Source organism: Fusarium vanettenii (genome assembly GCF_000151355.1).
Source record: "Fusarium vanettenii 77-13-4 chromosome 13 genomic scaffold NECHAsca_47_chr13_1_0, whole genome shotgun sequence".
NCBI classification, from domain to species: Eukaryota; Fungi; Ascomycota; class Sordariomycetes; order Hypocreales; family Nectriaceae; genus Fusarium; species Fusarium vanettenii.
This window is the reverse complement of record NW_003315841.1, coordinates 1-11,842: the sequence shown is the minus strand read 5'-3', so window position 1 is coordinate 11,842 and position 11,842 is coordinate 1. Positions and strand designations below refer to the sequence as shown.

At 43.1% G+C, this 11,842-nt stretch overlaps 5 protein-coding genes across 5 annotated transcripts; 2 read left to right on the top strand and 3 right to left on the bottom strand.

Moving 5' to 3' along the window:
- Positions 1–108: 108 nt before the first annotated feature.
- Positions 109–1,015, top strand: NECHADRAFT_97887 (uncharacterized protein; the record flags this gene model as incomplete). Its single annotated transcript, XM_003041350.1, has 2 exons — positions 109–883; positions 939–1,015. 2 exons carry the CDS (start codon positions 109–111, stop codon positions 1,013–1,015), a joined length of 852 nt encoding a protein of 283 aa, XP_003041396.1.
- A 204-nt stretch (positions 1,016–1,219) lies between these two features.
- Positions 1,220–2,776, bottom strand: NECHADRAFT_87924 (uncharacterized protein; the record flags this gene model as incomplete). Its single annotated transcript, XM_003041318.1, has 3 exons — positions 1,220–1,442; positions 1,515–1,567; positions 1,670–2,776. 3 exons carry the CDS (start codon positions 2,774–2,776, stop codon positions 1,220–1,222), a joined length of 1,383 nt encoding a protein of 460 aa, XP_003041364.1.
- Positions 2,777–3,280: 504 nt separating this feature from the next.
- Positions 3,281–4,846, top strand: NECHADRAFT_87923 (uncharacterized protein; the record flags this gene model as incomplete). Its single annotated transcript, XM_003041349.1, has 2 exons — positions 3,281–3,342; positions 3,436–4,846. 2 exons carry the CDS (start codon positions 3,281–3,283, stop codon positions 4,844–4,846), a joined length of 1,473 nt encoding a protein of 490 aa, XP_003041395.1.
- Positions 4,847–5,566: 720 nt separating this feature from the next.
- On the bottom strand, positions 5,567–7,008 carry NECHADRAFT_87922 (uncharacterized protein; the record flags this gene model as incomplete). Its single annotated transcript, XM_003041317.1, has 8 exons — positions 5,567–5,607; positions 5,843–5,993; positions 6,056–6,322; positions 6,370–6,488; positions 6,540–6,581; positions 6,648–6,652; positions 6,700–6,775; positions 6,855–7,008. 8 exons carry the CDS (start codon positions 7,006–7,008, stop codon positions 5,567–5,569), a joined length of 855 nt encoding a protein of 284 aa, XP_003041363.1.
- A 768-nt stretch (positions 7,009–7,776) lies between these two features.
- NECHADRAFT_54400 (uncharacterized protein) lies at positions 7,777–9,057 on the bottom strand (the record flags this gene model as incomplete). Its single annotated transcript, XM_003041316.1, has 5 exons — positions 7,777–8,271; positions 8,332–8,478; positions 8,548–8,622; positions 8,746–8,829; positions 8,947–9,057. The coding sequence occupies 5 exons, from the start codon at positions 9,055–9,057 to the stop codon at positions 7,777–7,779; spliced, it is 912 nt and encodes a 303-aa protein (XP_003041362.1).
- Between the last annotated feature and the right edge of the window lie 2,785 nt (positions 9,058–11,842).

Below are 11,842 nucleotides of genomic sequence, written 5' to 3'. Positions count from 1 at the left end.
CTCCATCAATTCCCCTTACACCATTTCGATCTTCGGGCTCAGTTAACCCATCGAGGGCCAGGCTGCTTTACACCATTTCATCGTCACCATTTCATCGTCTATATAATAATGTCTCTCCCGCACAAGACTCTGCTTGTGACCGGCGCTACAGGCAAGCAAGGCGGCGCCGTCATCAGCAGTATCCTCGCCTCCACCCAAGCAGCCTCCTTCAACATCATTGGCGTGACCCGCAATAGCGCAAGTGACGGTGCACGCCGACTAGCCGCCCTCCCAGGCGTCTCGGTGGTCGAGGGTGAACTCTCTGACGTCTCTGCCATCTTTGCCCAGGTCGGCCCCGTGTGGGGTGTCTTCAGCGTGATGGTCAATTCCAACGACGAGGAGCGCTACGGCAAGGCCATGGTCGATGCCGCCGTCTCGCATGGCGTACAGCATTTTGTCTATGCCTCGGGCGATCGCGGTGGACCGGTCAAGTCCAACTTTGACCCGACCAATGTCAAGAACTTTGCGGCCAAGTACAACATCGAGAAGCACCTCATCGCTCAGGCGACACTCAGTCCGCAACAAATGACCTATACTATCCTGCGACCCGTCACCTTCTTCGAGAACCTGACTGCCGATATCCACGGCAGGGGCTTCGTCCGCATGTGGGAACAGCTCGGCACCAAGAAGCTTCAGTTTGTGGCCACCTCAGACATTGGATGGTTTGCAGCCCGCAGCTTCCTGGATCCCTCTGCACATGCGGGTGCCGCCATCACCATCGCTGGCGACGAGCTGACTCAGCCCGAGGCCGACGCTATCTTCAAGCAAGTAACAGGCCAGTCCATGCCTATTGGACCTTGCGTGATCGCGAATACGGTGAAGATGGTGCTGAAGGATACTGCTGGTGATATGTTTCGTTGGTTTGGAGAGAACGGCTACGGTGGTGATGTTGAGGCGAGCCGCAACATGTACCCGGGTATTAAGGACTTCCGGCATTGGATTGAGGAGAACAAGGGAAAGTGGACGAAGTAACTGAAGAGTTAGATATCTTTTTGCGAAGTAGCTATTATTATTCCAAATATGTTATAGTATGCTGTTGGGTATTTCTACCCTGGAGATCGGTTTGTGGAGATCCTCGGACAGCTTCGAGAATAATTACTACCAGATGGATGCTGACCAGATTATGCACAGCCTCTGGAAGTATCGTGAGGATCGATTGCTTCATTTTATGAGAGTGAACTCAACTGAAGCTGCTCTGACTGGCCCATATTGGAGTGTATTCCCAGAACATACGAATGCCAGACTCGCAGACGCATAGAGACTTCAACTCAACCTGTTGGTCTTCGAGAAGGTCCTTGGGCATACTGGCTGGAGGGACGATGAGCCAGCTGACGGAGAAAGGGAGTTTGAGGGAACATTGAATCTTAGAGGCTTTAGATGATGTGTCGATCGGACCACTGGGACTGTGAATGATATGTAAATTCTCGTAGTTAAATATTTACATACTAATGCCAAGGTGCTAGCAGGTGCCTTACAGTACTCTGCTGAGATAGGATATTTCGCAAAGTTTTGAAATAATACCCGAACTCTGTACCGTTCTATATTCCTCTGCGACAACTTTCATATTTGTCTAGAGGACAAGCTCCTGAAGAGACCCAGATGCAACCCCTTTGTATTGATTCCCACCCACCAGTCCGCCAGAGACATTTCCTGCGAACTGCCCAACAGTCAGAGTCTCACTAGCAGGAAACCAAAACGTGGTCTGGGAAAAGTCAAGAGCGAAGTGCCAGTGTTCGTCTGTCTTTGGGGACACCAAGTCGATGAGGTAACCCGTGTGGCGCGACTTGGGTAACGGGGACTTGGTACCCGGGGCGGATGATAGATGGACAGGGCCATCCTTGGCTAATATGACGGTACCATAGGTCTCAGAGCATGAAGGCTCCTGATTGGCAGTGCGGAAGATGACTTTGGTACCCTTCGTCAGAGTAGCGCTAAAGTAGGGGCGGCCGTCTACAGCCGATGTGTAGTTCCAAAGCATAAGGCCGTACGGTCCAGCAATAGCCCGAGCCATGTCCCACTTCCCACTGATGGCGGCCCAGGGTCGGGAGTTCCAGTTCTTGTCCCGTCCTCCAACGCCGTACAAGTCGAAGGGTGTGCCACGGATGCTGAGATGCACCTCGGCGTCGGCGACCGGGAACTGCTCCTGCCAGTACATCTCCGGGGCAAGCAGCACGCTGGCCCTGGAATCAGGGTATACTAGTCCACCGGGGTAGATCGGAGGTCCTCGCGACTTGAGCTTGAATGTGCCTTTGATGGTGGGAGACTCTATGGTAGCAATAGACTGTTTGAAATCTTTGGACGCGGAGAAGCCCCAGGTTATGTTTCCAGCGTCGTTAGTCCAAGTTCCAGTGGTGGTCTTTTGGCAAGTCGTCAAGGTTGATATATCGACAAAAGCGTTTTCCATATATCGGGTTCCGTTGGCCCACGCGATGGAAATCAAGCCACGCTGGGCAGCGATGTTGCTGGCAACTGTGCCCCGGGTGAGATAGAGGACGATACTGGCTTTTCCGTCATGAGAGGCAGCGTCGAAAGACCAGTTTTCGCTCACGGTTTCATTGAACACAGTGACCATAGGGGAATCAAAGTGAACGAGAGGATCTGCGCTCATCTTGGCAGGTCCATCCATGAAGTCACCTGCTCGAGCCCGGTGATGGACGCAGTTGATGCCTTGGGAGGCTGTTGAAACGGATAGTCCAGCCAGGGCGGCCAGAAGGGTGGTAATATGAGAAAGATGCATGCTTGAAGGTTCTGTGATTCTGATTTGCGTGCTGGATGATGTTTGCGTTGTAAATGATTGCTGAAGTGCAGAGAGTGGTTATCATCTTGCCTCTTTATACTCCTATAGCCGTGGACTCGAAGGCTCTGGAAGCAAGGTCCAGATGGAGTGAGTGAGGCTTAGAAGGACATGACGCAGGCCATTCCAGCATCATGATTTGTTGTGTCGCAAGGACCCTTCGAATTGAGCCTTATTGGTTCAGTGCTGATGGTTCTGTAATTCGTGCCCATGCCGTAATCGCGAGCATCCTCTAAAACGGGCTTAGCAATTTACAAACAGGGATCCTGTCAGAGAGTGGCTGAGTACAGGGAACTAACCCAAGTTTGGGGTCCCCTTGCGACAGTCTTTACATTGGACGGACAGGTTTAAATGGATCTCCGAACCCATGCAGCATGTTCCTCTCCCCGCATCAATCAACAACCTTTGAACGCATCTTCGTCTCTCATCTTTCAAGCTTCGCTGCCCATGAAATGGTCTATAACGGTCCGAGTAAGGGGTGTCGGATGTGCCGAGACAGGAAGGTCAAGGTGAGCCGCAACATTGTCTTGATCCGGTCCGAGCTGAGCCGAGGATCTCTAGTGTGATCAGAGAACACCAGCCTGTGGAAATTGCTTTACTAGAGGAAGCTCGTGCCCAGGCTATGGTGATATTTTCGACAAGGCGCATCGGGACGAAAGCGTCAAGACTAGAATGCGACATTCGCACAGGAGCAACACGACCGACACGGCCGCACCGGAGCTCAGGCTAAAGCAGCTATCACCACGACTTCCTCCAAGTCCGCCATCAAACGATGAACTCGACGCCTTGGGGTTCTTCTTCTTCCACTACGGCCGCTGCTACGACGGTCAAGCTACCTGTAGTATCTTCGGCCTCCTGCCAGGCATGTATGCAAAGTGCAGCTCGAACTCCGCTTTGGCCAAGGCCACCACGGCGCTTGCTCTGGAGGTGACTCACTTGCACCGGTCGACCGGAAGGTATTCAGTCGCGGGCTATAGCACATACACTGAGGCGGTGATCCGAACCAAAGAAGCCCTCGCCGCATCGACGCAGAGCAAGTCGAACGAGCTTCTTATGACAACTCTTGTTCTAGAGGCGTACGAAGATGCCCGTGCCACATTTGGGAAGACGAATCATGGCGTATCGCGGTCTCATGCACATATCCTTGGCTCCATCGCTCTGTTGAAACACCGCGGGTCCCTGAACTACAAGGACGAATTATCATGGCGCCTGGTCGTTGCCACTCGGAACAGGCTACTTCAACACAACTGGCACGGCTTGGATGGACTAGAAGGCTTTGGAACTCTCCGAGATGTCTGGGATTGTGACACTGGAGCCCAGATGTACAGCCCGGCGGTGAAGGCCGATACACTGGCATTTAGGTTGTTTCAGCTCAAACTCCTAGCGAGGACAGCCTTGAGCTTACACGAGATTCTCAGCCGCGCCATTAACCTCGCCGGCGAATGTAGTCTCTGGCAGAATTCCCTCCCATCAGCTTGGAGGGTACTATCTGTTCCGGCCTGTTCTCTCCCCCCATCAATACAGGCTGCTGGTGCCTACAGCCACGTGGATCCCGCCGTCTACGCAAGTCTTTCCATAGCAAACTCGTATAATCGACATCGAGTCACTGAGCTAGGCTGCCTTTCGCTCATCGGCGATTGTCTTGTGAGCCTATCATCCCCAGAGCAGGACTATAGACTGAGCGTGCTTCCACCCGCTCTCCTATTCAGAGCCCAGGTTCTCGTCGACGAAATATGCGCCAGTGTGCCGTTCCTTACCGGGGATGCGGCTGCGGGTGGTCTAAGAGCAATGACTATGCTTCTGCCATCTGTGGTGCAGCCATCTCATGACGGGAATAAAGTCCAGCACGCGCAGCAGGTGGTAGCATCCGGCCTATTTATGATGTATCACACCTTGAAGAAGATGCTTGAGCTCCTAGGGGATAAGGTTATAGGGAATGCTATTCGTGATGGACAGATTAAATGGATAATAAGACAGTCCCAGAGACTAGGACAGGTTCTTTATATAGCTTAAGAAGATCCTAGGGTATTTAAGCTACGACTACCTGTGGTCAGTAAACTTCAGTACGTCCCTGCCAGAGGCAACGGAAAGCGGCGGACGAATAGCTTGGCTCGCCCTGCTTGGCCAGGGCCTTCACGGCGCGCTCTAACGCCGCATACGGATGGGACTTATATGCTTGGTGGTGAGAACCTCGGAGTCTGACTCTGGCCGCTTCCAAGACTTCAGAATCATGGGGTTGTTTGATCGCCATCCTTGATTTCCGTATGTTGCTTTCACCGCACTCATGAGACAGCTAGTCAGTCAGCGCAGCACCATCTTCACCGAGAAAGATAACCGACAAGTCGACCCGAGTCAGAAAGTGGAGGAAAATGCAGAACCTGGAACCCTCTGCACGATCAAGAAACTTCTAGTCAGTGTTCTTCGTAGAACGCACTGTATTCCGCAGCCGAGACTAAATCGGCCTGACAATGATTACGAAGGTGGTGGCAAGCGACGGTCTAGACGTTCTTGAATCGGTCACCGTGTTTTGAGAGACCCTCAATGCCATCATGTATTGATAGATGTGTCATTTACTGTTGTGACTGATGGCCTGGTGAGTATATCAAATGCCTGTACTCCTTGCAGCATTTATCACACCGGGAGAAAACGACAAGACAGCAGAGCTCAATTTCCTCTTTATTCGTCCTATGAGTAGCACCTATCTCTCCTTGAGCTGTGCTCATGGCAGCCCCCTTAAACTCTCTCTCTCTCTTTCTCGGAGGCGAGGTAGATGCCTTGAATATAGGATTTACTTATTACTAGTAATAAATTTAATCCCCTCTAGTAAATTTCCCTGGAACTCCCTATAAGCTTTCAGACTCTCAACAGTCCAAAAGCAGTGAGGATATCCAGCAAAATTGTCTCTCTTCACCGGGACCCTAGTATTAGCAGAAATAAAATGTCAGCCACGCATGTCATGTCCAACGACGGGAACCGGGACAGAACCAAATATGGGGAAATATCACTCACCCGAATCTTTGAACCTCTTTCTGTAGCAGAACGCCATGGTCGCGAAGAGGATCGGCACCGCAAGTGAGAACATAGGTGGACGGGAACTTTGGCAACTCTCCTGACAGTAGCACTGAGAAACGAGGATCTGTAGGTGACGACCCTGTCCAGTCTAGAGAGGAAGGTTAAAATCCGCATTATTTACATGGTTGATATGACAGATCCGAAACTTACCAAGAAGGTCCTCAAACACTTTGGTCGTGAGAATCGGCGCATCCGAGTTTTCAACCATTGAGACGAGCTCCCCCTGGTAACGCTCGGGAAGTGCCGTTTAATTGATGGTGTAAGGAGCAAGTGCAATGATGCCAAGAACTGGTGTTTTGATCTTGGTAAGCTCTGCGCAGACCGACAGCGCGAGTTGAGCTCCGGCAGATGTGCCCATGAGAGCCAAGTTAGGCCTGGAGCCCTGTCTACTAGGATACCTCTCGAGAATCTAAAACTCTGTTTAGTACATCCGTCGTCTAAGTGCCGATAGAGAGGTTACGTACCCATTGGACGCCGATGACGCAGTCGTCGAGCTGCGCTGGCCAAGGATGCTCTGGTGCCAGGCGATATTCAACTCCAACACATATGATTCCCAAGTCACTCGCGATCCAACTCAGCAAACCTGCAACTATAGTCATTCACTGCTGCTGTTGATCAAAGGGCATGTGCTTACCGTCGTCGGCGTCTAAATCACCAAGACACCAGCCTCCTCCGTCTTAATAAACCATGGTGTTAACTTTCAGAAGAGCTTACACAGGGGGTTCATGAGATGCAAACATACGAAAGCTATACATGTGAGCTTTAGAAACCACTGTCATTGAAACGTTACATACTTGGCGATAACTGGGTTGCCTTCGTTGATATTGGCATTCTTAGGGGTGTACGTCCGAACCTTGACTGCCGTGCTCCCTGGGACAATCACATCCTCTTAAAAATAGACCGGCCGCAGTTAGAACTTGCGCACCGACCGAATTGGGTTATTACTAACCAATGCTGACCTTGTCGTTGGATGGAGGTTTTGGCGCGGCAGCAGCTTGGGCCATTAAATCCTGTCGGATTTCATGAATTGAGCCTTTCATGCCGGGTCGGAAGCCCAGGGCTCGTTCCAGTTGCAACCATTCCTCAGCAAGTTGCATTATCATGGCGAGTCGGGGCCAGAGATGCGTCTCATGGCAGAAAGAAGTTTAAAAATCTCGAGGAAAGAAGGAAGACCTTTACCTTTAAGGACAAGTTGCGCTTTAGCGTCTTGGTAATGTTGTGATGGTTGAATCTAGGGCTAAAACATGACGTTTCGGTATCCGTTTAGCATACAACTCAATCTATTTCTCCAAGCTGCGACCCATGTCATGGGTTTACGACTCGTTAAAGTCTGCCCCCCTTCTAATCTGCGGGATGGGATTTTGAGTTGACCCAAGGTGGGTGGCAACCAATGGCGGGGGAACACGTTCGAATTCAAACCCAGACTTTGCTGAGGACTCGGAAATTCACGACATGCTCCAAGAATTGGGCGTCCAACTCCCCCATTTTCATCGAGTTCCAAGTGTTTTTCGCCTCATTTTCTGGTCGATAAAGCTTTTGTGAAGTGACTATATTGCCTTCATCTTAGTCAACAGCGGCTCTTCTAGCTTTTGTGCCGTTCGTCCTACGAAGCCGGGCAATCGGACCGGATTCCTTCATCAAATTGCTAAGCCATGCGTCTTGAGGAGCAATTTGGCCGTATCCGTGAGAATTCATACCTCATGCTATAGCTGTAGGGCATTACCATCGACAGTCAAAGCTAAAGGTACCGTAGTGAATTAGACTCTACTTTGAACTGCATGCAGCCAATCTCACGTAACATGATGCCAATGGTTTCCTCGAGGGCTCCCGTGTATCCTGGCTTTCTTCCCCTGCTACTGTTCATCTTGTTTTCAGCTCTCTTGGAGGGGTTTCGGACCCGTCGACCAGGATATGGGCGCAACGTTGTCGATGAAAGGGTTCGTCTTGCCTGTTACGGCTGAGTCATCCCCAATAAAGTTGCCCGGGAAACCAATATCCAAAGGAGCAGTGGTCTCAAGCTTTTCTACTTGCTCACGAGTCAATGCAAGCTCGAGCGAGCGAATGTTATCCTTGAGATGCTCCACCTTGCGGCCTCCGCAGATTGGGAACACTCGGCCGGCCTTGTGCATCACGTATGCCAGAGCGACAGCCGTAATGGATACGTCGTCCCCATGCTGCTTGGCTACCTCCTTAAGCGCCTCACTCATCTCAATCTCTTGGGGTGTCTTTCCACGGGAGGTGGAGTATTCGTTGGCCGCAGCGACGACCCACGCCGGCGTGTCAGACACGCCAAGATACAGCACTTTGCCTTGCTGTACCAGGAAATGCAGAGAGTCCATTATTTCGGGGATCGAAGTTGACCAGTCCTATGGTTCCCGTTCGTCAGTAATAGGAAGGGTGCGATGTGTTTAAGAAGCTCAACTCACCCACATGTGGAGATACAGAATATCGATCCACTGAGTCTGAAGTTTCATCAAAGAGTCTCTGACTGACATATGGAGGCTTCGACGATGGTTTCCGGAGAAGTTGATAGCGGTGCCTGCCCCAATTTCGTGCTGTTTGTATGAGAGCGTCTATCTGACGATGAGTTGAGCCTTCACTTGCCATACTGTCAGATTTACTACTTACTTGGTGGCGATAACAACCTGGTCTCGATTCTGCCTTTGGTTCATCCATTCTCCCACGAAGATCTCGGACTGTTCGTCTTGGTAGTTGTTCTGCCAGAGCTATCTGTTAGGCAGGCCATCTTGACCACCCTCGCTAACAACAGGACAGACACGTTTCTTGGCAGCATAATTCTATTTTACAAGAATATAAATTGACAAAAAAAAAGTACTCACGGCCGTATCAATGAAATTCCCCCCAGCCTCGACGTAAGCATCAAGGAGTTTAAAGGACTCTTCTTTGCCAGCACTGCCCATGACCTGGCGCAGACTCATCTCAGCAAGTGCTTCTCATAGGCTTACTTAATAGTTTGGTGTCCGTATCGGACCGACAAAGGGCGAAGGTTCTGTCGAGAAGATGCACCACGAGGGGCTTACCTGTGACCACACCCCTCCGAGGGACATTGTCCCAAGCTGCAAGGGAGAAACACGAATCCCCGCAATAGAAGACAAGATTCTATAGCGGCCCAGCTCGGTGGGAGGCGCCATGGCTTGTGAGCCCGCCATCTCGTCTCGGGTTAAATGGAGTGAGTTAGATAGATTGAGCAAGTTGAGCATTGTGTTCAAAGATAATATATGCGCCAACTAGATAAGTTTAGCAATTCGCCGAGATATTATATTTAAGCTCTAACTAATACTTTCCTTCTTATATTCCTCTACTACTTAAACCTTTCTATCTTTATAATTAAAACCTTTTTCCTTCCCCTTAAGTTACTCCCGTGACTTAATAACTTAAAAACCATAATCCCCTCCCTAAGCCCTAGCAATATATCCTCTATAACCTATCCTCTAACTTCCCTACTTTATCTATAGTCTTTCTCTTACTATATGTCACGGCCTAGGATAACCCAGCCGGTAGTTAACGTATATAATATAAAAAAGGGAAATACTAGACTAATTAATAGAGAATTACTTAGCTTACCTAGTAATCCTAGCGATCCCTAGATTACTAGGATTATAAAATAATCCTTATAATCTAATAAGAACCCTAAGTATATAAGATATATTTATTATATTTTCTTATATATTAATTACCTTAGCTATTAATATAACTTAATAATACTTAATACCTTTAAGTATATTACTAGATATAATATATATTACCTTTTAGGGCTATATAATATAATCTAGTATTAATATAAATTAATATAATTAATTTATTCTTTAAAAATCTTATAATTATTATATATTAATAGCTCTTATTTATTAGATTATTTATATTACTTAGAATAATATTAAATATAATAATTACTTAGGCTACTCTTAGTAATAATTATTAATAAGCTTTATTTATTAATTATTTATTTATTTTTATTATATTAGCTTAAGCTAACCTTAATAATAATAAAAAAATAAATAATAATAATAAAAAAATTAAATAGCTTTAAGCTTAGGTTATTATTATAACTATTAAATTAAAAAAGCCCTAAGAATTCTTTAATTATATAATTATAACCTAATAAGACTAAAATTAATAATACTAGGATAATATCTAACTTATTAATAATATAATTATTATTATTATAAAAGGTAAAGATATTAAAGAAATCTTAAAATTAGATTTATTAAAGAAGTTTAATAAAACTATATATAAATTACTTACCTTTCTTATATAATTATATGCCTTTATAGCTTACTACTTAACCTAATCTAACTTAAAATTTAATTATATCTAATATATTATAAGAAGATTTATTAAATATATTATAATATAATTTAAACTTATTATAAAGAAATACTTTAATACTTTAATTATTTAATTCTTATTTTATACTCGCGAAATCTATATTAGCTATAAAAGGTTTAAAGTAACCCTTTAATAAGTATTTAAAATTATAAATATAAAAATATAAATAAAAAAAAAATTTAAAGTATATAATAAAAATTAATTTACTTTAGAATATAATATTAAATACTTTTAGCTTACCTTAAACCTTAAATAAAATTAATAATTTTTTATATTATTATTTTTTAATAATCTTAAGAAAGAGATATAAGTTAAATTCTATAAGAAAGACTAATTTAATAACCTTATTAATTATATTAGCTATATAATTAAAATTAATAATTAATAATTCTCTTAAAGGAGGCTTTAAAGCCCTTATAGTAATAAGAGACGCTATTAAAAACTATAATTTAATATTAACTAAGATTAATAGCGAATTAACACCTCTTATAAAATTTATATAAGACTTATAAAACTTAGAATAATTTAATAAAAAAAGCTAAATAAGAATAATTATTATAAATTTAAATATTAATATTATTATAAGATAAATTATATTAAGAAGGTTTATTATAAGAAATAATAAAATATTAAAAAAAGATATTATTAGCTAAATTAATAATAAATACTTCCTAAGAGTAAGAAATAAATAAGATTTATATAAATTAATAATAAATTATAAATAGCTCTTTAAATAATAAAAATTCTTAATATAATATAAATAAGATATAATAGTATTAATTTAAAAGTAAGAGAAGTTATTATATCCTATAATTAAATATATCTTATTAAGGAATAATTTAAATATAATATTTATCTCTAGTTAAAATTATAATATATTATAATAAAGCTACTTAAGGTAAAATAACTTTATATTAATGATAAATTAAAATAATAATTACTATTAGAATTAATTAATAAACTTAATAAAAACTATAATATTAAAATTATTATAATAATATAATAGCTTAAGTAATATAATAAGAATCTTAATTATAATATTAAAGCTAAGGCTTAATAATAACTAATAATAGCTTAGACTTATAATTAATAAAACCCTAAGAAAAATAATAACTTATAAAAAGAAAAATATTATTTATAATTTTATAATAAATATAATAATTAATATTAAAACTTATTATAAAAATAATATATTTAAACTATAAGGGAATATATAAATACTATTAGTATATAAGAAATATAATATATTTAATAAGTAAGTAATATAATTAAGCGAGTAATATACTTTTTTTAATCTCTTTTATAGAAATTATAATAAAAATATTAAAAACTATTTAATTAATTAAAATTATTTATTATATTTTTCCCTAGATATCTTAATTATTACTTAATAAATCCTTATATTATACCTAGGCTTATTATAAATACTATAGCACTAAATACCTAGTCTAATTAACCTTCCTTAATTACTATTTCTCGATAATTTAGCTATTATCTATATATTTATATCTATTTAATTAATTATTTATTTTCTTTCTTTTATTATTATAACCCCTCTTTTTTATAATTTAATCCTTTTTACCCTTT